This window comes from Poecilia reticulata, chromosome 7, assembly GCF_904066995.2.
Source record: "Poecilia reticulata chromosome 7, P_reticulata-male-v2, whole genome shotgun sequence".
Lineage (NCBI taxonomy): Eukaryota > Metazoa > Chordata > Actinopteri > Cyprinodontiformes > Poeciliidae > Poecilia > Poecilia reticulata.
Genome location: NC_088836.1, coordinates 21,822,005 through 21,849,940, shown reverse-complemented (window position 1 = coordinate 21,849,940; position 27,936 = coordinate 21,822,005). Strand labels below are relative to the sequence as shown.

The 27,936-nt window shown below is 38.5% G+C and overlaps 1 protein-coding gene across 11 annotated transcripts in view; it reads right to left on the bottom strand.

Annotated features, from left to right (window-relative positions):
• Positions 1-249: 249 nt before the first annotated feature.
• The window catches only part of tmcc1a (transmembrane and coiled-coil domain family 1a), a 43,432-nt gene continuing 15,745 nt past the window's right edge, over positions 250-27,936 (bottom strand). For 9 of the 11 annotated variants that reach the window (XM_008414036.2, XM_008414038.2, XM_081609103.1 and 6 more), the window contains 4 exons: positions 7,197-7,454; positions 6,312-7,003; positions 3,775-3,910; positions 250-2,041 (listed from right to left, as the gene is read on the bottom strand). In XM_008414036.2, the coding sequence (XP_008412258.2) occupies positions 1,727-2,041; positions 3,775-3,910; positions 6,312-7,003; positions 7,197-7,454 (1,401 nt within the window). In that variant the 3' untranslated portion in view covers positions 250-1,726. Of the gene's footprint in view, positions 2,042-3,774; positions 3,911-6,311; positions 7,004-7,196; positions 7,455-8,373; positions 9,313-13,899; positions 14,700-27,936 lie in introns of those variants that run through there. The other 2 variants (XM_008414041.3, XM_008414042.3) reach the window with 2 other exon arrangements.

Below are 27,936 nucleotides of genomic sequence, written 5' to 3'. Positions count from 1 at the left end.
AACCCTACATTATAGGCGTTACTGAAAAAGTCATGCAAGGTTAATGGTCAGCTCACTCAACTCAAATGCTCTTCTCATCCCAAAATAGAACAGATGAATAAATACATTATACATTTTTTAAATCTGTTTATCTTGAGGGAATCCGAGTTTACAATGATTTTGACACAAAACCTTCCGAGTTCTTCTTTGTTGGTTTTTTCGTCAAACCACGATGAGGATGATCCTGACCTGAGTCAACTTTTCCTTTAGAGAGTGAAACCTTTTTAAGTCTCTATCGAAGATTTGTTAAACCTCAGCCCGACACGTGCCGTCACAAGCAGTGCTAAAGTAGAGGTTGGACAGTTTTGATGATCAACCTAATAAATCTGCCACTGAAAATCCAGGAGGCGGTGTGGAGGGGGCAGGGTGGGGGTTCTACTACGTCACGTAGAGCCTCTGACTTGATGAGAACTACGAGCTGCGTCCCTGACGACCCTGCAGCGTACATTCATGCCATATGTGAAAAGTGCAGAGCATCGTCTTAGTTGTGCCAGTCAACCCGGTTTCAATTCAAGTTTGGCACTGGGAGTTTACAAATACAGAGTTAGTGCTAGAAAAAAAAGACAAAAAAAAAAACTGTTCATACGCAGGGAGAATGTTTTAGTACAGTGTTAAAGACAGACAGTGTGCATTTGCATGTCAGTGGAGATGACTTGCACTGTCGATATTAGGCAGCATCATTGCTGATCCTGCCGAGACGGGCTGGATGAGCACCAGCGGTCTCTTTTCCCTAAACTGATCATATCAAATATGGCAGGTGGGAGGCAATTATCCTGGCAAATTGATTTTAGATGGACAACAGCGCTCCGTCATTGCTTTTAGCAGCGGTACCGGTTTGCATGTAATTTTCTTAATGACAACAAGCGGCTTTGTTTCCGTGTTACACATATGGCAGATGCTTGAAAATCAACAGATGTTCCATGTTTATGGGTTGTTTTCTTTTTAAATGGCGAGCAGCATGTCTTCTTGAGTCTTCATCTATCATTCATAACCTTCATTAATCAAGTTTCTTTCCACTTAATAAGGGAGCTAAATCAAAGCAGGTGATCTTAGCTATCAGAAATGCTAAGAAAACATAACATCATCTTAAGTTATCATGACACAACAGCCATATTCAGTCCTTCTGAACCAGTTCATCACAGCAAAAATGGACCAACTCCCAATAAAGTTCATAGCCATGGTTCAAATCTACCAATCACAGAAAGGTAATAGTTCTCTTCTTCTCCTAAAAGCAATCAACCACATTCCCACATGTCTCTAAAATTAGACTGGACCTTTAGGCTGAGGCGCCAGCCCAGTTTCCTGACTAAATCCTCCTCTGTGTAAAAGGAGAAGGTCATAATGCTACATGGTACTGAATAAAATAACAATGGAAATTAAATATTATTAGAAATAACATTATAATCAATTAAACTCCAAAGACAAAACGGTAGAGTGTTGCATCCTGCGAAGGATAACACCATATCGTTTTGTTTTAGAACTGTAAACAGTCTTCTCCTTCCTCAGTTTGAGTATCATCAGCTGTTCTCCAACTCTTCCTCTCCATCTTGGTTCCAGGTTGTGTCCAAATGTGCTCAGAGTGCACGGCCAAGCAGCCATCCCAACGTAATCACATTCTCTGAGTCTCCTGCGTGACTGCAGCAACAGCATAATCATTCGGCGACACCAAAGCAAAGCGCCAATCTGGTCATCCTGGGGGCTGCAGAGCACGATGCGTGTACCCCGACAGAGCGTCCCAGTTTCGCCACAGGAAGGCCAGCAGGAGAACAACGATGATGGTGGAGACGGAGCGCGAGCGCGTCCTCATCAGCGGGACCACGCAGTTGGCCACAGTTGAGACAAAAACCAGAAGGACGGCCATAAGGGCCAGCAGGACATTGATAAGTTTTCCCAGGAGGGTCCGGGCCGTGGCATTTTCCAGCCCCTCCAACTGGACGACCTGCTGTTGCTGCTGCTGGAGCTCCATCTTAGAGATCCTGGTCTGACACGCTTCCAGAGCCTCCTGTGGAAAATGACACCCAGAAGGGAAAAAGGTCAGCCAAGAAACCATTTTTATAAATAAAAACAGAAGCTCGATGTAAACGTACAACCCGCTGGGTCCGCACTACACTACACACAAGTATTTACAGTGTTTTATGTTTAAAATCATACTAAATGAAAGAAGAACAATGCAAACTTTAGTGTCAACAAAGGTAAGTCAGATGTTCAGCGCAGCTTCATGCCCCTGCACTTCATCTCATTCAATGAGAAAATAAGATAATAATCGTCAGATCTGCATTTCAGACAATTGGAAGCTCATCAGTGAGCTTCCAAAACTTGGGTTGTCAGAGAAAAATATCTAGTAATCAAACAACACCTTGAACGTTTTTAGAGATATATAATGTCTACATATATAATGTCTTTTTAACTGGTAGACATTGCAGCTAACCTGGTTTGAACAACCCTCTTATTCCCACTTCAACCTTGTTGGATATTTTACTTCTTATTTTTACTAGGTTTTTTGCAGACTAGTTGAAGTTTTCTTATTTAAGATTTTTTTAACCTTATTTATATATTGTTTTTTAATAATTATTCATTTATTTTATAGATTTCGGTGGGAATAACACCTAAGGATGATTGCTTCCTCTTGGTAATAAACTTTAAGCTTTGCAGCCTTTGTCATTATCCTTCTGTAACTTCATGATTGGCTGGGTCTCTCTGCTTTGGTTACAATTATTTATTTATCTTTTTAAATAATCTAGAGGCTTAACAGTTCAACAGCTGACAGAAAATCCATACCACATTGAACAACAGGTAAAAAAGTGTTGATCTCAGGGATGGGAGTGTATCACTCACAGGTTTCTAGCACTCTCTGCTGTCCGAGTAAGGAAGAGCAGCCAGAAACAGCTTCAGCTGTGGGCTATGAGGAGACATTTACCCAAAACTCAATCACATAACGCCAGCAGGGAAGCATAGAGTAACATGAGACTACTACAAGGAAATGCTTTTGTTTTGGACCAACAAGATTCTTTGAAATGCTGTCGGGCTTTAGACTGAACAACAATAAAAATGAGAGAAAATTCTCAAGAAATGTAGATGGAACATTAAACCCAGCATAATATAAATTCAAACAAAAATGTTCTCAAATGTTTTGCTTAGGCCCAAGCATAAATTTATTTTGATATGTTGACCTTTATTTTGAAAGGCCAATAAAAAGGATTGACAGTGTCTACACTGTCAATATGCAAGGTGAGATAGAGCCACTGACTGTTGCAGGGTGTGTGCCCACCTCTGTTTAACACGCGTCTGACCAGCCTGTATTATCTTACCACTGCTTAAAACTGGAAGCCACACATGCACAACATGTTGTAGTTAAGTACGTACAACATAGGGCAGTTGTAGCTCCAAATAAATAAACAGTTTAAAAGGAAACTGTAATTACTAAAAAGCCAGCACATTGTGAATAGTCAGTTATCATTTTTGACCTATAAAAACACTTGATAGGTTTGTGGGGGCGAGATAAGAATATGAAACAGAATCTTCAGACACACAGAGAATAATTTATCTAATGAATATTAGTTATTTTTACTGAAAAATATTTCAGCTCCAGTCAGAAGCGAGACCCATCATCACTTAACTTTATTACCCAGCAACTTAAGAATATCTTAATCCATCTACATACTACGTTGTAAAATAATCATGTGTTTTCTTTTATCATCAGTGAAGTTGTTGTGGACATAGTTTCGATGGGCACACCTGGATGTCTCGGGCTCTCTCGTAGGACTGATAGGCGATCTTCTCCTCCATGCTGGCCAGCTCCTGTTTGAGGTTGAGGATCTCGTTCTGATGAAGTTCTGTCAGGTCGTTCAGCTGCTCCTCCAAACGCTCACACCTAAAGACACATGTAAAGTAAACACACGTGAGCTCCTGAGCCATAATTAGCTTAAACCAAGAAGAAGGAAAAAAAAAACCCACACACATGCAAGCATTAGCAGAAACAGGCCAGGGGGCATTTGACCACATGGCACCTGACTGAACTGATGACTTGTCCTGATAAGATTAGGATGCGCTTACTCATCTCCTCATTCAACTGGCCAACCACAGGGTGAGTTACCAGAATGAGACTGGCCAATGGCATGAACCCAGTGGGAGGAGGGGGATCGAAACTCCTGTTTATTTGAGGCTCAGACAAACAGACTGACATTCAAATGATTGTTTCTTTTCAGAAATAATGGTATACAAAAATCTCTGGAGTTTCAACACCCTACAACTACATTTCCTTTTTTTTTTTTTTTTTTATAAATTGTTGGTACATTTCAACTTTTAGAAACCACCCTGTCCTGAAAAATTCTTGGCATAGGTAAATTCTACAAAGGCTTCCGTTTAAAATGTCTTTACTTTAGTGCTCCTTAAAGAAAAAGTTTAACCATGTTAAGACTGTACATTTTGGTTTCTGTTGCTTTTATATCTTCGTTTCCAGTGAGTTGAAATGCTGTCGGGCTTTAGACTGAACAACAATAAAAATGAGAGAAAATTCTCCAGAAATTTAGATGGAACATTAAACCCAGCATAATATAAATTCAAATAAAAATGTTCTCAAATGTTTTGCTTAGGCCCAAGCATAAACTTATTATATTTTGACCTTTATTTTGAAAGGCCAATAAAAACCCCTTTTTCATGCCTGCTTTAAATCCATTACCAATATCTACCTGACATCTGCACTTTTGAACTGCGTTTTGTGTTTTCCCAACAATTCTTTGTTCATCAAGTTCAGTGGTTCTCCATCTTGGTCCCCAGGGCTTGTTGTCTTACATGTTTCAGACGCGTCTCTGCTCCAGCACACCCGATTTAAATTACCTTCTCCACGTGCCACCAAGTGCTGAAGAGGCTTGTTAATCTCTTGTTCATTTAAGTCATGTGGTTGACAGTAGAACCTTTAATAATCTAAACAACGTAATGGTTTTCCCCTCTTCATCAATGCTCAGTGAAGGGTTTCTTTGAGATTTGTTTAGAAAATTAATCATAAACGTGTTTTAATGCCTGGTTTAGGTTTGTAAGTGATGTGGAACCCATCACAGAAATTAAACCCATGGAAGATGTAGGCTTTTATTTTAAGGAGTATCTGTAGGCTTTAATTTGAAAAGTAAACAATCCTTTTTTTTGATTACTGTGCCATATCTTTTATTTAAATGCATAACGTACATTTGAAATAATTGGAACTATGAAATATAGACATTTTTATTGTGAAGAGTATTTACTTACTTATTCCAATAATCATCCAGTTTATACAGGTTGAGTTTCTTTCTTTGATGATCATCTGTTAGCTTTATTTAGAAATTTCAAATAAATCCTTTGTTAATAGCTGGAAGAGGCCCAAAAGTTGAAAACTAATCTTTTAATAAGTCAACATACACTGGACTGAGTCTTTTATTTCAAAGAGTATTTGTTAGCTTAGATCTGAAAATGTTAAATTAATGTCTGGTTATTCCCATGAAATTCATGATTCTTCATTCATTGCTTTGGCTGGAAGCAACAACTGTGATTTACTGAGTTGGTGGCATTTTACTGGATATAATAATGTTGGAATTAGTTGCTGAAGAATTATATTATCTCTGGTGGTTTATGGACGGGTATTTCCCTGCAGACAGGCCAGAAAAAAAACCTGGTGGTCAGTCCTTCATGGTGGAAATGATTTTAGCCTTATTGGAAAAAAAACAGACTGCTCTGGGCCGGGACATTTTAGGAAGAAATATGTCCAATATTTCTTTATCTGACCTCAGTGTTTGTGCCCTCATGTTGGAACATTCTGGAGGAATGTGAATGTGTGTCTTAAGCCCAGAGTCTGAATGCAGGCCTGGGAAAAGAACCGATAGAAACACGTGGGTGTGAGTACTGAGAAGACACAAGGGTGTGAATGCATTTGCCACCTTATTACAGATTAGATGACAACTGCTAACTACAGTAAAAATTATAGTATAATCTGTAAAATTTGTCTGACAAAAGGTCTTATTTTTAACAGCATAAAATGTGCATTTCTTTAGAAGTAGTAAGAGACTAACTGCAAGCAAAACAAAGTTTTTCTTTTGTAATAGAAACGTTTCATAGAAATGCAATTACCCACAGAGATGACATCACCCGCATGTGAATTTAAAAAAAAAAATTGTTTCTAAAATTAGCAGGTGCTTCCCAGTTACCTGCCAGTTAATTCTAGCAGATTTCTTCCCAACCATTGATTGTGATCATGTAAACCTCTCTGGAATGTGTGATACATTCTTGAACGTTCTCCGAGTTACCTGAAGCGTTCCTCCTGCAGAGCTTGCATAACGACTGTGTAGTCTCTCTGATAGTTGCTCTTCAAACTGTCCAGGCTCTCCTCGAGCCTCGTCTGACCGTCCCTCAAGTCTTGCACCTCCTGTAGCAGCATGTCTAAGCTGGAGCCCTGGCTTCTCTCCAGTGTGTTCCCCTTAGAGCTTGGAGGACCCCCAGGAGCCCCAGTGGTGCTGTTTGCCCCGGCTGAACCCGACGTAGCACTAGAGCAGTCGTCGTCACTTATGTATTTGGGGCTCAACTGGAGATGGTGTCCAGCATTGGTCAGGGATCTTCCGCCCCCACCCGTAACCCCTTCTTCCACCGAGGGGTCGTCTAACGAGTCTTTGAGGTTGGGGATATTGTCGGCACTACCGAATTTGTTGCGAATGAGGGAGGCAATCTCCCGTGGCTTGGAGACGACTGCACCTGCAGCAGAGTGGGTGGCTTGGGAGAAGCTGGATAGGCCTCCCTTCACGCTGTCCACCACGCCCTCGCTAAAGCCGCTGACTTTGGCACCAACGTCCTTGAGGCCCTGCTGCATGTCCCGAAGAACATCCTTGGGTTGGCGAGGGATTCCATTGTGCTCCACTTCCCTTAGCTTCCGGTGGTAGTGCTCAAGCTTCCTCTGCAGCTGCTGGATGGTCTGCGCTGACTTCTGGTTCTTTTTCTCAAACACCTGCCAGGTAACAGAATGTGTTAAATCACAAAGAACGACACATTTTACTTACTATTAAATGCAATGTGCAACCTTCTTTCCAGCTTAAAGGCATGCACAGATTGATTCAACAGAATTTATTGTGATGAAGCGATTGTGCAAATACACCTGATCAAATTTGAAACTAAAGAATCACAAACTTTTGGTACAGTACCTGTTTGATACGCGTGCTTTGCTGTTTGTCAGCATTGTTGGCTAGTTTGAGGTATTCTGCGACATTATCGTCCCTTGCCGTCTGCTCGATCTTAATCTGCTCTGTGAGCTTGAGGATCTTCTGTTGCAGCTGAGCGATAGCCTGTTTTGTGCGCTGAGGGTCAGGTGTGGCATCGTCACCCGAAGGGAAAGAGCCGTCTGCTCCATATGAAACAGCGAGGGGTGTCTGGCCCAAGCCGCTCACCTCCAGCCGGTCAATCTGCAGCAAACAGAGAGGTAGTTTAGAGTGGGTAAAGAGGCATGACGTAAGGCGCTTGAGTAACTGGAAAAGTTGCATATTGTTCGTTTTTTTTTTATTTATTTGCTGACATGTTAAAAAAAATTAGGTTTCTGCTTTTTCATGGGCCTGTAGTTTGGAAAGCGGAAAGTGAGACAGCTGAAAAGGCAACTTATGGTCAGTTCGTCTGAAGAGGAAGATGCCAGTTATTAACTTCCCAATTATCAATTTATGAAGAAAAGAAACTGGAAGAAATAACTCATCTTCACACAAATCTGAGGTACCCACCCATTGGTGTACTTATTGTTTTTTACATGTTGCATGTTGGTAAAGTCTTGTAAATAAATAAATATTTTCACAAAAATAGAAAACAGGCTCTTAATGTCTTTATTTTTTTTTTATTTCCTTTACCAAATAAAGGGTGTTTTTATTTTTATAACAGGTAACAGGTCTAACAGGAAATCTTGGCTTTATACAGTTTTTGTGGATTATTTCCAGACTGTGACCTAATTTTGTCTGGTGCCCTATAAGTATTAGTAGAGAAATCAAAGTCACCATCTAAATTGAGTTTCTTCCACATGAAGTCTACCTGAGATAATAACGAGTCTATCACCTGCAGTCACAGGCAGAGGATGTGATTCATTTCCTGAAACACCTCAAGCAAAAGTCAGAACTGCTCTAACTGATGAAAATAACTGTCCACCAGGAGCTCAGAAGCATGATACTATTGCCTCCTATGCAATTTGATCTGAATGACTAACCCAAGTCGCAGCCAACAATGCACTCAGGAAAACAATATATTATGATTACATGTAACGCAGTTTAAGCTTCTTTTTTTTTAAGTGTATACACATCATTACATTCGAAACCACCATCTCTCCTGCGAACTTGAACAGCTCACCTTTCCATTCCTCAAACGGAGAAGTTGTTCCCAGTACATTTTTTTCCTCCCAGTAGAAACCAGCTCTGTATTTTCATTAGTCTAGATTCGTTTAAGTTTCAGTGAATAAAACTCCCAGACGGCTCGCTCTGTCGTTACGTTTCACTCAACGCTCCGGTCGCTTCTACCCGCGCGGCTTGTTGTGAAAAGTTTAAATCGCACCTGGAACTCAGTTAGCGGAAGCCCCGCCCACTTCTCCCTCCTCTCAGAGCGCAGGGATGACATCATCCCCTTCAGCTGTAGGGCACGCGCAGCAACCCGTCATCTTCAGAGAGCGCAAATAGATCAGGTAGGGATCGTTTTTCCCCGACTCAAGATAACTACGACAGCAGTCATTAGGAAATAAAAAGCAACACTTTATAATTAAGGCTCAAAGAATCCAATCCAATTCTGAGCAACTTTTAATGCTTGATGAAACTGTTCAAAAGATCGCCACTACAAACACTTTGATAATGTTGAGCAAATGCACCATAAGCTTTATAAATGGAGCCATGCAACTTTTACATGTTCATTTAAACAACTGCAATGTTATGAAAAAGCTAGCATATTACACAGCCAACTACCTAAAATAGAATTTTTTATGTAGAAATGCACAAACTCAGGAAGAAGTCTGCTGACTCAACAGCTGTCCAGCAAACAGTCGGTTGCACATTTCAAAATGAGGGTAAGCCACAAAAAGTCATTGCTAAAGAAGTTTGAAAAGTTGAGTGAAAAGAAAATGGATGGTTGGTAAATGTGAACAAGCACATTTATTAATCCTTTATTAATACCAGAAGAGAATTTACTTTGCCTTAGTACCTTGTAACATGAATTTGACAGCAAGGAACATATAACTTATGAGGTTTGGGAAGTATGTGCATAGTAATAAAGAGTTGTAAACAACTTTGAGGTAGTAACAAAAAATAAACAATTTAGAATAATAATGGATTTTTAAAATGTTATAGAATACTAACATTGAGATAAAAATTTTGATTACTTTTTGTAGTTGGTTTGAACTCAAAGTACAGATCAGATCTCTGAATATAATACATCTCTGAGGTACTACGCTCTTCTGACTGACTCAGTTATACAGTAAGAAACTAAGCTTTCTGGTTCAAACTACCTGTTCACTAGAACAAAATCAGTGGGGAGTCAGATTGGGAAAAAAAAAAAAAACTTTGTCTTTTAAATCCCTTTTAAGACATATTTTATAAGCTTATATCTTAATCACCTATTTTAACCACTATATTAAATAGAATATTTCTTTCAAATCCTCTTGTACAACTAGTGTATTCTATTACTACTATATTAAATGTATTTGAAATGTGCAATTCATGTAATTGCCGTAGTTTAACCAGAAAAGTCCAGACACTCTGGTTAGGATGATGGCGTAATATTTACAGGGTTACAAAAACTGGTAAGAAAAAATGGAAACCAGTTCCTAGTATTTTTCCAACTAGGGCTACATAACTAGGCTACAAAGCAAGATTGTACCAAGTCCCAGTCTGTTCTTTCTGCCTGCATAGAAAGCCATCTAGAAGCAAGAAAAACCAGTTTGGCATCCATTTACACAACCTGACACAAACATCCATCCTTAGGCACATTCCTCCACATAGGTCAACAAGTGCAGGTCAACAAAAAAATGTTTCAGGTGTTTTTGTTTTGTAGCAAAGGGGTTTTCCCTTTTTTTGAAATCTTTAAGGTAGCCTTATACAGAAAAAAAACAAAAAAAACAATTGTGAGTTAACTTACACATGCCGTACAGAGAAAGACTCATTTCTGAACCTGCCTACTGACTTCTTGGTATACAATCCAATCAAATGAATCAGAACTAGAATAGCTTGCCAGGCAAGCAAAAAAACAAAAACAAAACAAACAAAAAAAACGTAGTGGCTCCTGGTCTCCGTTTAGCTCTAATTGGAAAGAGTATTAATAACTTTATGGGGATCTTACCTCATTCACAGAGGCCCTGCAAGGTGTAAATCTGAACACTGATCAGTCATCTCCAGTTTCACTATTGACAGTTATCTGATTAATCAAATACATCCCCTCTAACAGAAGATAAAAAAGGGCAAAGGACAAGTGGCTGACCTCTAAACTGCAGTACACTGTAATGCAGCACAGACGGGGGGTACGGATACCATGATAAGAAGGCCCAGTCAACTGTACAGACTGGCACCAAAACCACACCCCGTCAATGATCAAAGAAAACATCTACAGTGAGACGTAGTGAACGCAGACAGTTGGAAGGTCAGGTGATTTCCAAAGATGGAGTCCTTGTTTCAATGATCTATAAATAGGGGATGTATACTTTATGATTGGTCACAGTGTGGACACAATCCAATATTTTAATAATGAATGACACAGTCATATTCCCACACATACAGTACACAGTCTTCACTGGCATCTCACATGAAGGAAAGTGTAATAAATTTCAAAGCAGAGTCATCTGTAAATAGCCGAGTTCCGCAACTAATCATGCATGTAATTAAAGATTGTCAGCCGAAGGATGAAGCTAATTCCCTTGGGTTAACTAAGCCAAACATATTGATATGCAGAGTCACTGAAGCAAGTAGTGACTGGCTTCATCACTGGAGTCTGTGTAGCCTAATAACAGAAGCTGAAGGCTTGTAATAGAGGGGTGCACTCAATGTTCCTCTGATTAGTCTTTATTAGGAAAAAGGACAGACTGAGTCGCTGTTGGGGGTCAGCAAATACAAAGATCAATTGTTTTAGAATTGATATCACAACATAACTTGTTTTAAATGAGTGAGAATAATCATAACATAACTTAGAAACCAGAGGTTTTGCAAAAGTTTAGTTTAGATTAGTCTTACCACCAGATATGCAAAATTAAGACATTTCCTAAATAGATCCCAATTAAATCTGATTGACGTTCTGGGATATGACCATAAACAGTCTTTTTCTATACCAGAAAACATCTCTGATGTGGAATTTTTCAAAAGAACCTGCACACAGCTTCAAAAGAAACACCACAGTTCATCCACAGGAATGCAAAAGATTTATTGGCAGTTACTATATCATCGGCGATTAATGGGAGGTACTGCCACCAATTATTAAGCCAAGGGGAAATTATTTTTTCAGATCGTTCAAGGTTGGTTTGGCCTCTTCCCAAAGAAAAATGATTGAAGTTTCCTTTGTCTGATATTAAGTTTGCTTGATGATCTACTCTAAAGCATTCATGTTTGAGTCATCAATAAAAAGAACATGGCATCTTTACAGCGCTGTTTAAAATACTAATCTGCTCAACATAAATCCTACTCTACAGCTGCTTTGCATGCACTGTTACAGAAAAATGTTCTCACTTCACCCAAGTCCCAACTCTCTGGCAAGGGGGCTCTACTTGTATAACAACCTGTGATCCAAGTAAAGCCGGTTAGAGCCATGATATGGCAACCTGCTTATCCTGGATCCAACAGAGCTCTGGGAACAGTCCACCTAAACATAAGCAGACCTACAAAACACACCTTACAAACAGGTATTTAGAAAAAAATTACTAAAGTTGCCAGACACACATATTACATAAATGGATGAATACGACCAGAACATTTTGAACAGCCAAATTTCTATCTCTAGCTGCAAAGAACAAAGATTAGAGCCATTGTTTTGATCCTTTATAAGTCTGTTTAATGTTTTTGGTGTATTTTCACATGACTAGGGTTTGAGGTCAGAGACAGTAAAGTGGTCCTGATGAAAAAAGAGACACTGTCTAAACATCTGCCTCTCTCCTTCATCATGTGAATTTAATATTAACCCCTCCTAAAACATGTCTAAGAATAAAATTATCATGGATTCTGCTGTTTATAGAATGATAGGCTGCATCATACTCTTTATTTCAATATTTAGCAAACATGCATTTCAAATCCAAGCACTGAACTGTGATTGTTTCGAGTATCAACATTTGAGTCTGAATCTTCTGACATTATCCTTCTTGTTATGTTCTGTCTGGTTGAAGTCACAACAGTTTGTGTGTAAAAAGTGCTCAGTACCTTGCTGGCTGTTGAGGCTTGTAATGCAGCTGAGTGGTGGTGATCTTCCTGTGATGTCAGCCTGCGTTTCAAGTGAAGCTGTGGTTTAATTGTACCATGTTGGTGAAGTAGGGCTACAAAGATGTTGTAACATCAGGTATCTTTCTGAGAAATCACACCTGATCCACACCTCTCCAGTGACAGTGTTCTCTGCAATATGGAAACTCTGCAGCACGGCTTTGTCGTGGCATGCCTCCCTATTTCAGTGGTTGTAGGCTGGGTTACAGGGCTATCAATTCCCTCTTATCTACAGAGTCCAATATCCATCAGTGATGGGAGTTAGGTTACACAGTGGACGTAATAAGGTTAGTTTCCTACATTTACAGTGTCTTGTGCAAGTATTCACAACCTCTGAACATTTCCACATTTTGTCACATTACAACCACAAGTTTTATTGAGATTTTATGCGATACCCCAACAAAAAGAATAGGATGTAACCTTTAAAGCTGCCTGCATTTGTGACTATGTCTCTACTATTTTTGCATATGTAGAGATTCAAAATATGTTCGCCCAATCACTGGCAAAATAACTCAAGTTCAACAACAATGGTTAGGGAGTAATGGTGAGCAAATATCTAAATGTTTACTTTTATTAAGTGTATTAAGATTTTTGTATTAAAAACTAGACCAGAAATAAATAGTCAAATTTTGTGTGTTTTCAGTGCAATGCAAAACTTTGCATTGGTCTGACATTCCAGTACTATCCCAGTGAAATGCACTGGTGTGGAAAAGAGAGGTGTGAATACTATTGTAAGGCACTGTTTGCTCAGTCCTGTACGTCACTCTAAATTTTAAGTTGCACTGTGTAGAGGTTTATACTTATAGTAAATAGCTTTATAGTTTCAAAATTGACTGACTGATCTTTAACCCTCCTGTCGTTCATGAATTTCAACTTAACAAATTAAACTCAAACTTAACTTGAGTTGAGATAAAAGTCATGTATTAGAGAAAGTAGGTTTAGGTCCACAGAACGGGCAATTATGAGTTAATATATTTTGGTCATACACACATACACATTTTTGTCATTCCCTCATGATTTCAGTTCCAACCAACAAAAGCTTAAAATAACAACAAAATCCGCTTTTTGTTTCCTTTAAGGGGATCTGGTGAGGCAACTTTAAATCCTTTCTCCCAGATCAGAAAACTTACGCAAGTCCATGAGTTGCGGGACAAGAGGCGGTTCGTTCGATGCAGTCACTCAACAATAGCATTCAAAATAAAGTTGCACCAGCTTTTGTGTTAGCATAATGGACTTAACCCTCCTGTTGTCCTCGGGTCAAAATGACCGAGATTTGTATGTGTTTTCCCTATACACAGAGCCAATCCCAAACATAGCATGCCCTGAAGAATCTGCACAAACTCTAGAAACAATCTGCAATTGAGAAGAGTAATCCGGGATTCCTCTGAAGTTGCAATACAGCAGTAAGATTTGACATGCACACAAAAACACAAAGACTCACAGTGGTGGGGCAAGGAAGTGGAGAGGTATCAGAAGTTAGCAGGCTGAGGATGACCTCCATGAGGGATTGGAAAGTCACATGCATGCAGCTTAGACAGGAAATTAGCTTGGTCTTTTTTATCTGTGTGTCTCTCAGGAGGCAACCACAGCACTGGGAAAAGAGAGGTGCATAGAATTCATCATTTCATTCAAACACAGTCCATTTGACTCCACTGAGCAAAGTCTCCACTTAAAAAAGAAGCCAAAGAAAACTCCAGATAATTTAATGTGGGCTTGATTTAATATCCAGAATGGGCAACAAAAAATAATGACTACTGGTAGCTGCTAAGTCGACAGAGTTTTTGCAGAGCAGACGTTTCTCAACTCCCTTCGTAATGTTTCAGACCAAACACATGCCACACAGAGTCACAGAAGCTTTGGAGCAGAAATCTATGCAGTCCAACTAGCAGTGCTTCCACTAATTCCAGTTTGCATTAGTGGAAGAGGACGGACTCCCTTTGAGCAAAGCGACCATTTGAAGTGGCTTTGGAGTGACAGAGCAGAGGCGAATAATCGACTGGAGGCTTGCTGGTTTAGATGCTGCCGAGAGCAAAAGCAAAAAGAGTTCGCTGTGAAGTTAAATGTTCAAAAAGTCCATTTCAGATAAAATCCCAGGAAGGAGAAAAGAGGCAAAAACCCAGAGGACGGATGTGAGGGAAGTGAGAAAGGAAGGGGAGGAAAGGACCGACTAGGAGCTCTCACTGAGAGGGAGTCAGAGGGGAAAGAGGGAGCAAAGGAGAGAGGGGTTGTGAGAAAGCCTAGAGAGGAGAGGGGAGGGAAAGTTTCCCTCTATTGGAGTTCTTAGACCGGTTCAGCACCAAAAACAGTAGTTAGCTCAGGCTTGAACAAAGGGAGAAATTATTTTCAATTATCACCCAGTATGATTGTCAGAGTCAATCGTTTTCTGACTCAAGTGAGCATGCTGGTATGAATCACCTTCCACTGCCTGTGGGCATCGACAAGCTGGGCTTGGTCAAATGTTTCTTCTTGCAAGCAATACTGACTATACAATCACAACTGATCTTAAAGTTCAGTGTTTACACAGGCTGTAGTAGAAAAGAACATAGATGCAGTGAACAGTATTGGTTTAAGGTATAGCAAAATACATTTACATACTACATTCAAAGTTGATGGCCAAAAGTGTATTTGTTCTTCAGCAATTATGCTGAAGAGGCAATTATTAGAAATACTAACAGCAGGAAAAAAAATTATTTTCAGTGCAGGACCAAAGTACAGTTTTTTAAATATTAGAAAAAGCTTCAGTAGTGAACTACTGGGATACCAGATGTCAAAGACGACTGTAAAGCCTGACAAAAGATATTTAAATAACAAAGCATCCAGAAAGATCCAAGTCTCAGGATGATTTGTTGTGTTTAATAAACACTATCCTAAGATAAAGGAAGACTTCATGTAGTTCACCCAAAGCTAAGATATTATCTCGAATGATGGCATGACAGACATGGATGCTGAAACAAGAGCTGATAAAATAGTGGCTACAATAAAACTGAGTTGAGATTTGGGTATAATGTTTTATTATTAAAGGACAAGCAGGTATAGCCAATGGATGGATAGATTTTTAATAAAAGCTAAAAAGTTTATCAATGGATCATGGAGTTATTTTGAAATTTAGGCAATCCAGCGTACAAGGTGTACTTGAAAGTACCATAAAAGCACAGCTGATAGGAAATCCCTTTTGGTCAGTGAAACTCATCATGACAGTACCATAATCTTGTATCAGTATCCTCATGCTGTGCAGCACTTTGGACTGGCTGAATGTAACTAACAACCGGATTTAGACATCAGCAGATTTCAGTATAAGTCATGCATCCACCCAGCTTAATGTTTCAAGTGAGTAATTTAGTTGGGTGTAGAGTGAACAACATGCTTTTCTGGAATTTAAAATTTTTCTTTCACTATTGCAGCTGCATAAGAAACCCTAATTCTCCCAAATAGGAGGGTTTATTGATCCCCGAGAGTCCCCTCCGTTTTGTTTTGATGTCACTTTTTAAAGTTCCACCACAGAACACAGCACTACACACTTAGTTCTGCACATAAAGATCTATTTGTTTGGTACATGTGGGTACCGAACTGAAATAGCTGTAACCAATATTTTTGGTACAAATGCATTTACTATTGCATCCTTTGGTAAGTATGGAACCTACGGTAAAAGGTCAGGTAAAATTTTAATATTTCATATTTATTCTTTAATCTTCAACATGACCCCTCTTTTGCTTTGGTATCAAGTCTTTTTCAATTCAAAAATACTTTAATAATCCCAATGAGAAATTCACTGTTATTGTAACTCTATTTAAGGATCTTCGAAGAGTTGTTCTAGAAGCTGATGGCTGTGGACAGGAAGGATCTACTGAAGCAGGCTGCATTACCAAAGCCTCCAACTGAACACAGTTTTGTGAAGAAAATGTTCAAGGTTGATTTTCATTATTTTATGAAGAGTCCCCTTTTGTCCCATGATCTCCTAAGGTTCTACAGGTGCCATAAGACAAGCTATTCATACAGATTATTTACTTTGGTTAATGAGTGCGTCGACATTAAGGGGAAATCAAACTCATGTGAAGATAAATCTGGAACAGAACAAAACTTCATGTGCCCCCCTGCAGGAACACTCAAGCTCTCAGAGTGACTCGGTTCTTTTACACTCTGAATGGCGGCATTACTTGCATACCACAAATGGCACAGTGGCTACACAATCACAAAATCACAGAGGGGGGTGTACTCATGTCCTGACGAGTGACTGACTCACTGAAAATAACTTGAAGAGAAACGTTAGCCACATTGGTGTTTTTTCCCTCACTAGCAATAAATTATTTTGTCCAAATTAGGGGAAAAAAACAGCAGCTGTGGCTTTATAGAAGTTTTATTTTAATTCACCACACGCTAACTGATAGTGGCCAGTAATTGTTGTTATTAGAAATATTAACAGCCTTAAGGAATGTGGGCAGTTAAACATGTAAAAGATGATGATGAAAAGGTAACGTTAAGACATAGTAGTTAAAATGAACTACAAAGAGAAAATTATTAGAAAACTACTACTGCAAAAAAAGGATGAATAAAAAAAATTATGGCAAAGGGCATTTTTCCCCCACTTTAGTTTAAAATACAGCAAAAAGCATTTCAGAAATTTCAGTTGTCCAACTTTGTGGCAATAGTAGACGTTCAAACTTCAAATGGATGATAAGGATATGTAGGTGTACGATGCTTAATCTCAGAGATAAAACTAGTCAGTCTAGATCTTGAATTACAAGCATGCACTTAAAGAGAGCATCATTTCAATGCCAACAATCAAAACTCAAGACAAGTGTATCATTGTATCATATCGTATTATCCTAAAGAAAAAGAACAGATCTGTAAAAAACAGCACTGCATAAATGTCATCCTCTCCCACAAAATTATATTGGAAAATACCAAATCCAACCACCATGTTCTCCATGTAGGAGACAGAATCTATACACCTGGGGAAGGCAGGTCTATCATCAAGGCAAAGGTCACCAAGGGCACAAATAGGATTGTTGGGCTGCCAATGGTGGCATGCTTCTTCAATATCGCATGGAGGAATGAAAACTAGAGTATGTGTTCCAAGTATTATGATAACTTCCCTGGGAAACTTAACTCTAGGGTGTTAGAAAAGAGAAGAACGGCAGCCTTCATCCTCATTGTCGAACAGTATACCACCTCTACCCTCCTGAAAGTGACAAGGGGGACATGAAGTTTTTCTGTTTACGTGTGTTTGTGGCTTTGAAAAGACTTGAAGGTTGAGTTCCTCTAAGCATTTTGTGGGGGTTGCTTGGGTTGACTGTTAGCTGTCTCGCCCTCGTGTACTCATTTGTAAGAATTGCCTCCACGCTCTCAACACCAAGTCAAGGTTGATCTCATTTTTGCTGTTGTCACATAGTTCTCAGTTTGGTGAGCCAGGTGTCAGGATGTCAGGATGACTGCTATAATTTTCAAAAAGAAAACTCTGGCTCAAGTAGAGCCTGCGTTACTGTTTGCAGTAATGCAGGAACTGTTCTAGTTTGCTATGGTAGAAAGAAAGAACCTTGTCAAAGCAAAACTCCCAATTTACTTGTCACTCCACATTTCAGCCCAGACTTATGGTCATAAGATATGGATCAGGACTGAAAGAAAAAGATCCCAGATACAATAACTTGAAATAAAACTTCCTCTGTAAGGTGGCGAGGCTCACCTTAAGAGACCTTTGATCCAGAGGTTGCTAAGAGTAAGGCTGGTGCATCTGATCAGGATGTTTTCCTGGGTCCCTCCATTTAGACGTTCTCCAAGCAGATCCCACTAGAATGGACTAGAGCTTGCTGGAGGAACTATATGTCCCCCTTTCCTTGGAAATCCTTTATCTAGAATAAGGTGGAGAGAGATGTCTAGGTTTCCCTCCTGGACAAGTTAACCCAATAACCTGATCTCAGATAAGCAGTAGCCAGTCCAGAGCAGGCTGGGCTGTCTACCGATTCAATTTATCTTGCATCATTGATCAACATTCAGATGTCATACGGGAAATCTCACAAAACATTTACGGCCAAACATGAGTCCAAACTAAACAACAATTGCCAACTAGAAATAAGCAGTTGAAATAGTTTGTGGAATGTGTTTAATGAAAAAAAGATAGAAAAACATGCTGCCGATGTCCACTGGACTTTAAGGTGTACCAAAGCAGATTTTTAATTTCTGCATTTTAAATTACCCTGATTGGTTACACATCACATGCAACAGCCACAATCCAACATGTTTACTAAACCAGATTTTAGATCAGAACGGTCCCAGTGTCCTTCTTAGCAGACCAGCTCACTCTTAACGCATCTCAGCAGGAATATCTCCTAAAATTATGTTATGAGCCGTTCTTATAGTCGGGGTGACCCTAAGATTGTCAGAAGGGGAAAACTGGAGCACGAATTGGTATAAATATATTGCCGTGTGAACTAGGTATAGCACAAGGCAATCTTAACTGACAAATTCAGATTCTAAACCTGTTGAGCTTCCCTGTTGAATTAACACCCAGATTTTTGAGGCAACTACTGGAAAATCTCTTTCAGTGTTGCACAAGTTGGTACCGCATGAAGCCACATTAATAAATAATAGAAACAAACAAGATCAAAAGATAATTGCGACAGGGAGAACAAGGTTCACTGGAGGACAACGGTGTAATAAACTGGACAGTATTGAGCTGGTCAAAACTACACAGCAGATTGCCTGTCACTTCTTCAGAATATCAACTTTTTTTTACGCTGCCACAACCAGCAGCAACACAACATACACAGTACCGAAGGGTTTGAAGGGATGGGAGCCTTAACCATAGTCATTTTGCTCTAATTGCAAGTACTACAGGCATGCTGCACTTCTTTCAGTCACTCTTAAGCAGTGAAAAACTTGCCAGACAAGGGGCCTTGTCATTTGGAGCTTAACTTGGACCAAGCCTGCAGCTTGGCCAAATATTTATGTGAAAGTCCAGAGACAGAAGACAGACTGATTCTGATGTAACTGAGGGTTAAAGTATAGATTAATTGAATACAATTGTTAGTGAGATCAAAACAAGAAGTATTAACTAAAGGTTTGATGCTGTTAGAACAATTTTACAATTTTCTCCCTAAAATTATGCTTTCAACTACAGCTTTTGTATTTTTCTTGCGTCAGTGTACCCTTTATGCGACGGTCACTGATCACATTGTGGCTTGATCTGGGGGCGAGAGAAGTTACATAAACAGAGAAGAGAGTAAGCTTTGTCTTCACAGACTGATGGGATTTCAGGTCTAAAAGAGGAGACAACCATGACTCGAGGCTTGGTCTGTTGGAAAAAGCACCTTCTCTATAAAAAAGAAAAAAAAGTCTTTTCCAACTCGTCCATGCTTCAGCACAATCAATGGTCCAGTGAGTGGTTACATAATGCATGAGTTACCGTAATGACAGGAAATATAATGACCAATGTTGGGGTTGCTTACAACAGTCAGGTAGAAGAAAATATTATAAAACAAATGCAAATAACATGTTTCTATATCCTTTAAGAATCTATATTTAGTATTTTTTTAAAATAAAGTAAATAATACATTCATTTCAATGTTGGATGGGTGTGCAATCTTGTGACAATGCTACTTCGCACACTTCTAAGTGTTATATCAGTGATGAAAACATGTGAAATTAAAGGAATAATAATGTTAAAGCATCTACCTTGATAATAAATCTAAAACTTTACCAGTCTGATTTAACCTTAGCAAATGCATATAAATTTGGAAGTAATTCATAAGTAAGCCCCACTCAGCACGGTGTGGTAAAAAAGTTATTCTACATTTGCTGCTGTCGCTTCCACTTCATTTTACTTTGCTACAATGATCTCTTGTGACATTTGAGGGTAACCATGGAGCTAAATACTAATATAAACAATGATGGGGATAGATATACAAGAGGGGAAGTGTTTATGGAAAGAAAACTAGCAGGAACACAATGTCAGATTAAAATATGCCTATGTGAAAGGAAATGGTGTGCCAAGATGGGGAGACTAAATGTTTATCTGTTGGAGGTGGTTGGTATTTGTTGGACCAGGCGCCGTTTATACTCCAACCAAGTTATGTAATGTTGAAACAGAAAGAGCTCTGGCCTAAACACAGGGTCAATTTTGCTGGATGCTGCACAATACTCGGTGCACCATGGGCCAGTGCATAAACCTCAAACACAATGCCAGTCTATTAATCAACAGGAAAATGAAGAATTCAGAACAAACAGTTCCGGCTTTTCACCCTGAAAGATTATCAAGCGTAGCCACACATCGTAGCCCTGTAATGACCTCACTGAACACTGTGATAAAGACGCATTAGTTGGTCTGAGCAAATGCACAGCTTCTCTCTTCAGTACAAATTAGGCCAGTGGAAAGCAGATTTCATAACAGGAAGACAGTTAATTAGGAGCGGAATTTGGTTAAAAGGAAGCTCTAATCAGTCAGAAAGCTATTGAGTATCTAATGAAAATCTAAGAGGATTCTCGCTGATCACCAGTCGAAGTTCATTTTACTAAAACTGAGCGACTTTCACAAATGTTCCATAAAGTTGTTTGCAACTATTCATGAATTTGTATTAGATTTATCAGTCCATCCTGTTGCTTTAATTGTGTTTAATAAAATTTCTGCAGTCATTTAGAAAAGTGATAGTTTCCTGTCTGTACTTTTCCTTTTGCTCCAGTTAAGTGTGTATCGTTCCTCATTGCCCTATACTATTAGATACATTTAGAAATAAAGCTAATATAGCTATAGGCAACTGGAACATCACTGACGGTGATGATGAAATATGACAACCGGTAGAAGCAAGAGTCCACTAGAGGGAGCTAAATATCAACTTATCAGGAGTCACCTGGGGTTGGTATAACTGACTTTGGATGATCTGTCTGCTTTCCAGATTCTGGAAGATATTCTGTCTATAGCCAGTTTCTTTTTATTTCTCACTTTGTGTCCTTATTCCTATGTCGTCACTCTGACAACCATGCTGACTTGGAACAGGTGGCATAAACAAATCACAGCAAGAAATAAGGTGATTTATGAATCATACCAAGCGCGAGAAGAAGGGAGGGTGTGAAAAGCAATGTCATAGCAAGACAAAATGGAAGGAGTTACAAAAGATAACAAAACAACTGTATATGATTCAAAAGTCAATAAAAACACAATGAGAAAGAGAAACTTTGTGTAATAGGGAGATATTGTGAGATTATAAGACTGGCATAGAGAAAGTAAATACGTGTCTATGTACAATTAGAGAGGCGGCAGCAGCAAACTACAAGAACAATTCTAAAGATTGTCAGGTACAAGGAAAGTTCTGGTTATTAGAGTAGAGAAAATATGCAGATATTTCCCTAGAGGGTGTGATCAGATTTTGAAATGTGTGTCCATGTGTGTTCAAACTGGGTCAGTAGAGCAGAGCAGAGCTGAGCTCAGCGATCTATGGTCTCATCCATAATTTATCAGTCACACAAATGGTACAGACTGAGCAGGGAGTGGCAGGGATGAAGAGCTTGGCCTTTCAACAAAGTCTGTCTGTTTTCTGCACTTAACACCTGCAACACTTAGAAACGTTCCTTTTGAAACTCAATGACGTTTCAGTGTAAGGGGAGAAAAACCATTTTATATTTTATTCAACCAGGAAAGACCCACTGAGTTTTATATTACCACTTACAATGGCGTCCTAGCCAATATGACTGCCATCCGAAAGATTACTAAAGTATAAAACCCTAACATCTTACATCTTATACGTTATAAAATATATAAAGTCACAACGAATATAAACAAAATTAAAATTGTGTCCAATTTCATATGTAACAGGTAAACTAAACAAAATCTTTAAAATATTAAAATAAAACACATATGGAGAATTCAGGATTTTAAATTTGGGGAGGGAATGCCGAGAATACCTCTAAAAAAAGAAGTCTGAAACAACTTAATCTTAATACAAGAAAAAGTATAATTCAACATGGGAGTCAAAGTTTTAAGTTGGGGAGGAATAGCAGACCTCATTGATAAATTTTGAAAGAAGCAGTTAAGCAATGTGAAGAAACATTTATAAAAATTACATGCCTGTTATCAAGCAAAGTAAAAGGCATGTACACAAAAGCAAAGTACATAAAAGTAGCAGAAAAAGGTGTTTTTGTAGCCAGAACCTAATTCAGAAGAAAAATTGAGTTTAAGATTCAGATTTTTCTTGAAGGATAGAATCATAATCATAGAATATAAAATTAGTTTTTTGGCTTTTAAAACTAGTTTAGAACACACAAAGGTACAAAGAGCAATGAACTGTTTTAAAAGACTGTTGGCTCTGGTAAAGGACCTGATGTTGATGAAGCTGTGGATGTAACGGACTAATTCACAGGACCATCGGCATAACAATGGAAATGAGTGGAGTGTTTTATTTTCTTAATTAAGATTATTGACATGCAAAATAAGAGTGGGCTAAGAATAAACTCCAGGCAAGCACCTCTGAACACACAAAAGAACCTAAGAAAGATACCCTCAGCTTTGACCCACCAAGATATTTTTGTCAGAATATTATTAAACCAAGCTATTATATGATAAAGGGGTGTCAAATGGATCTAGGAGGACAGTGAAAAGATCCGCCAAGTGTTGCTTGCTAACTGCTTCAATAAAATCATTAATTACTTTGTTGCTTTTCCAAAAAGGGTAAGTGAAAGTTAAATGTGCCCAATATAGAAGTCTTCAAAATGAAATTAGCAGAGGCATGATGTAGGTTAAGGTTGACCAAAGCATGGTCAGTGTCTGAAGGAACAGAAAAAAAAAAAGTATGTGGCAACCCTAGAACGGCTGAGAAAATACGATATAGACATAAATGCAAGCAAAGAGGAAAGACCAGCTGCAGGCCAAAAATAAACACACAAAGGATGACCCATAGTGACTCACTGCTGACACGTACATATATCTGCACAAAACCTCATACACAGACAAAAGGAAAGAAAGAAAACATAACACCATCAGTCATTCTCAGAAAATAATAAAATCAATGAAAGGGAACAAACTACATGTAGTAAAAGGGTGCATTCTGCTGAACTTGGAGTATAAAGCACTAGGTTTGATGAGTGATGAGTTTGATTAACACTGGTTGTCTATTAGTAGAAGCAGTGGAAGATGGAGAGATTAAGCAGAATCCTTCCTCATTTAGACCCATATCAGAAAAACATCAAACTATCTGTGAGGAAAATAAGATTACCTCTGCAAAACAGCTTTCCCGACAAGACTCCGTCCACCCTGCTGATCAACAAACACCATCATACACACACAAGCATTCCTGAGCCCCAAAAACTCTGCCTGTTCTTTTAAAATATCATATTAGGATATCAACTCTGTGAAAGCTTTAATGCATGTGTTCATGTAGGAAATGCAGTTTGGGTTACAACTGCAAGCAGTGGGTGATGGAAAAGGGCGTTGGCCTACATGTATAATGAAATGAATATTCAACAGCCTAATTAAACAGGCTGAGGCGACACTTCAAAGGGAACACAAACTGTTTGGGTGAAGAGTTCAAGCACACACAAAGCTGCACACATATGCAACACAGCATGATAGAAAAGATCCAAGTCTGCACAGAAATTATGCACAGCACAGCAAACCATTTAGGTATGCGTTGAGAAATCCACTTTTGGCAAGGATCAGCTCATTTTCAGCTTAATCAGGCTGACTGGTGACCAGCTGGTCACAAACTCAAATATCAAATATTTTTCTGATCAGTGACAACTGTCAAAGTTGCCATTTTAATCCATGAGGTGTGTAACATAAAATCAGAGGAAGCACAGAGGTGTATAAACCTATACGAAAGGAATTACTTTCTTCTTAGACTTTAGGGATAAGATAAAGGTTTAATGCAAAGTTGCTCGGTTTTTTTTTCTCTAAAATGCTTTTCCTCAATGCCTGATTTGGAAATGTGGTAATCCTTTAGAAAATATCAGACTTAAGGTAAGAATATATATGCTCCGAGGAATACGGAGGCTTGTGTTTTATTAATGCCATTTGTTAGTAAAATGCTAAAGACAGTTTATAATGTCAACTCATGACAACTCATTTTGTCTTTGGTCTAAAACAATGAAAAAGAAAATCTCACTTTTGCAGCAACTGCTCTCACATGCTCTTGAAATAAATATTTAAAGACCACACACAGCAGAAAGGTTAGAAAAAAATATGAATGCTGTAGTTCTGTCTTTCTCTGTTATATTTACTGACAAGATGCCAGAATCTACTTCAATCACGATCAGCAGGTCAAAGCTTCACAAACGCATACAATGTCTTACCAAGGCATCTCTACACGAAACACATTTACTTAATTTGTCCCCCTTTACTAAAGCAACAGAGCATCCAGTGAACTGGGATCATTTTTAAAATATCTGCTGTTTGTAGGTCATTACATCAGTCTTGTTTAAATATATATCAGGAAGGGAAGGAGAGATTTCGCTAATGAAGTCTCTAGTGGGCCCTGTTTATATGTAGTATTTCAAACACTTACGAAAAATGGAGTCTTCCATGCTGACACTATACACTATTGACACAAAGTCAGTGATTCAATGAAGTGAATCTAATTTTAGACAGCAGCTTTTTCTCTTGCTGTGAGAGGTCATCACTGCACCAGACAGGCTGATGAGGCGGCTGTGAGATCATTCGGGAAACCTGCGAGGATTCAGCTGGGTTACGCTGCTTCAGCCCCCACCGTCTCTGAACATCACCCTGTTACCATGGAGACCAGCTCCACTGTCTGAGACTGGACACAGATGAGAGGGAGAGCGATGAAGTGGGGGGTGAGGAAACCAAATTGAGGCGGCCTTTAAGACCGGGAGTGACAAAGTAAAGAATGTGGAGGTCAAAATAAAGAAATAAAGGTTGCTAAGGAAGAGAAATACAGAGGTTACAAGGAGTGTGGTGGATACATGAACTGGAATATAAACATAAATAAAAGTCACAATGTGCATAATTTAATCATAGCAAAAAAATACAGCTGCTCCCTGCACAGTGTAGGCCTTAAAAGTTTATAATGGAGTATCGGTGACTAAACAGCATCATACAGACCACAAGATATACAAACTTTTAGACATTTATTAGTAAACACATTTTAAAGTCATTGTTGGTCCTTCACATAAATTTCCAATGAAATACATTAAGGTTTGTGGTTGTAATTGTGACAATATGCAAAAGGAATGAGTACTTTTGCAATGCATAGTTGGATGACGTAATGAAAACTGTTATGCTACATTGTGTGAACCTAAAGAATTGTCTGGAGGAAAAAATTGTTTGTGATATTATGTAGTCACCTATAAGTAAAAGTATCATCACGTAGTACATAGTACAATAAAAGCTTAAAAACAGAAGTGACCAGTGGCGTTTGCTTCCAATGTCTGGTCTTGGCCGGACACTTCCAGTTTGAACAAACAATAAAATACCTCCACAGCCACACACGGTATTGTAATTTAAAAGCAATATTCCCAAACAAATGAACCAAGACCAACATTAATTGTACTTATCTCGTAGCCAATACTGCCGTTTACTCTGGTGATTAATGATTATCTTGGTTAAATAAATGCTCACATGATAAAAATTCACTACTGGAAGAAACAATAGAGGTAAATCAATAATATATAATGCAATAGAAAAAAAGGTGTGATTTGTTTGTCCGACATGATGGACTTAAGTACAGGACTTAGAGATATGATTAGATAATGACTAACAGCCACATTTGATAAGAGGCGCTATCGCCAGTAGAGGAAGTAAGTCTTAACTCACTCAAAGAAGAACAACTATCATATTCCAAAAGTTATCAGAAATCAAACTATAGATTATTAGATTAGTGGTAGCTTGTTGTAGTTCTTCCAAAGTTCACCAAATCCTCACCATTAATCAGGTAGGACTGAGGAACTCTATCAGACACCATGCTTGCTCACAGCAGCACACGCTTCTAGACACTACCTGAAAAACAACCATTGATGGGTTGGTACTGAGCAAACACACAGGGATGACATCACCTCCAGTGTGAATCAAGAACACGTGCTTCATTATCCCCCGGGCTGTCCCTCTCTTTCCCTGAAACTCGGTTGTTTGATTATACATGGGTGTGCCTGAGAGCTTCTTTGTTTTTCCTTACAAAGATTTTCAAGACGATGTAGGGTGTCAGTGACTGGACAGGACACATGCCTTAAAATGTGAGAAAATCCAATTTCTACTAAAGGTTTTCAGAACATGCAACACCACTGAAGTAAAACCTCTAAAAAAAAAAAAAAAAAAAAAGGAAAACAACCAATAGGCTGAAAGGGTGAGAAATGATTAGAGCTCAGTGAAAAGGATGTTAAAACTAGCAAGGACAGAACAAGCCACAGGACCAGGTGATGTCCAGTTTCTCCCTCTCACTCACACTTACAAATCTTCTCCTATAGGGTCATAACTCTAGCAATACTGCCAAAAAATGTCAAAAACAATTTTCTACTTATAGACTTTTATGTAAATTAATCAAACTCAAGACTAGTAAAACCTAAATATTATTGCTGGTCTAATCTAATTCCAGCTATATGATAAAATTATGATCTTGATCAACATATTTTTAAATCTAAATATTAGAAACTCTAGACAGGTGTTGTTATCCTGTCAATTAATTCCTGTCTGCCACACACTAGTGAGTCATGCAGCCGTGCTTTATTCAGTAAATATTTGAAAAATCACAACTATTCTGCCTGCAAAACAGTATTAACATTGCTGTGTTCCATTGTAATGTCCGTTTTTCCAACTTTACAAGTTAACAGTAAAAGTCCAAGTATGCGATCTACTACGATGGCTGTGCTGAGTGCAGCTGAAGCAATTTGTTAATCTTGACGACAATCAAAGCAAAGTGATTTATGAAGCAGAAGAACAGATATTTGTCTGCTTACAATTATCTAGAACCACATTAAAATAAATTATCAGGCTAACCAGTAAGTTATATCAAAACAGAATAACTACAGCAGCATTAGCCTAGCACTTCAGCAAAGTCATCCAGATGGAAACCTTCTTAACAGGATTAAGAAAGGAGTTTATTATTTTATTCCATATTAGTATATCATTAAATCTGACCAAATGTTATCTGCTTAAGGTCATTTAAGATTACCAAAATTATTTTTGTTTGTTAAATGCCAGGAGGATGAGAGAAACACTTTTTTTTTAAATGATAAGATTTTTTATTTTCTTCAGTCAGCAGATAAAATTACGTTTTACTTCATGAAAAGCAAATGCTTTTGTTAAGATTCATACAATAGTTTGCTAGTAGTTTGGCAAATAGTACCTGAAAGAATTGCTGCAACTTAGTGCTTTACAAGAATGACATCATCAGCTTGGTTTTTCCAAAACTTTAAAGGAAAAGCTATTTTTTCTATGTAAATTTTAGACTTTAAATACTTTTATTGTTATGCTGTTGTGAGTGAAAAAACCTTAATCAGAGCATAAAATGGTGCACAAAAGGCAAAGATGTCCTACAAATCAGGC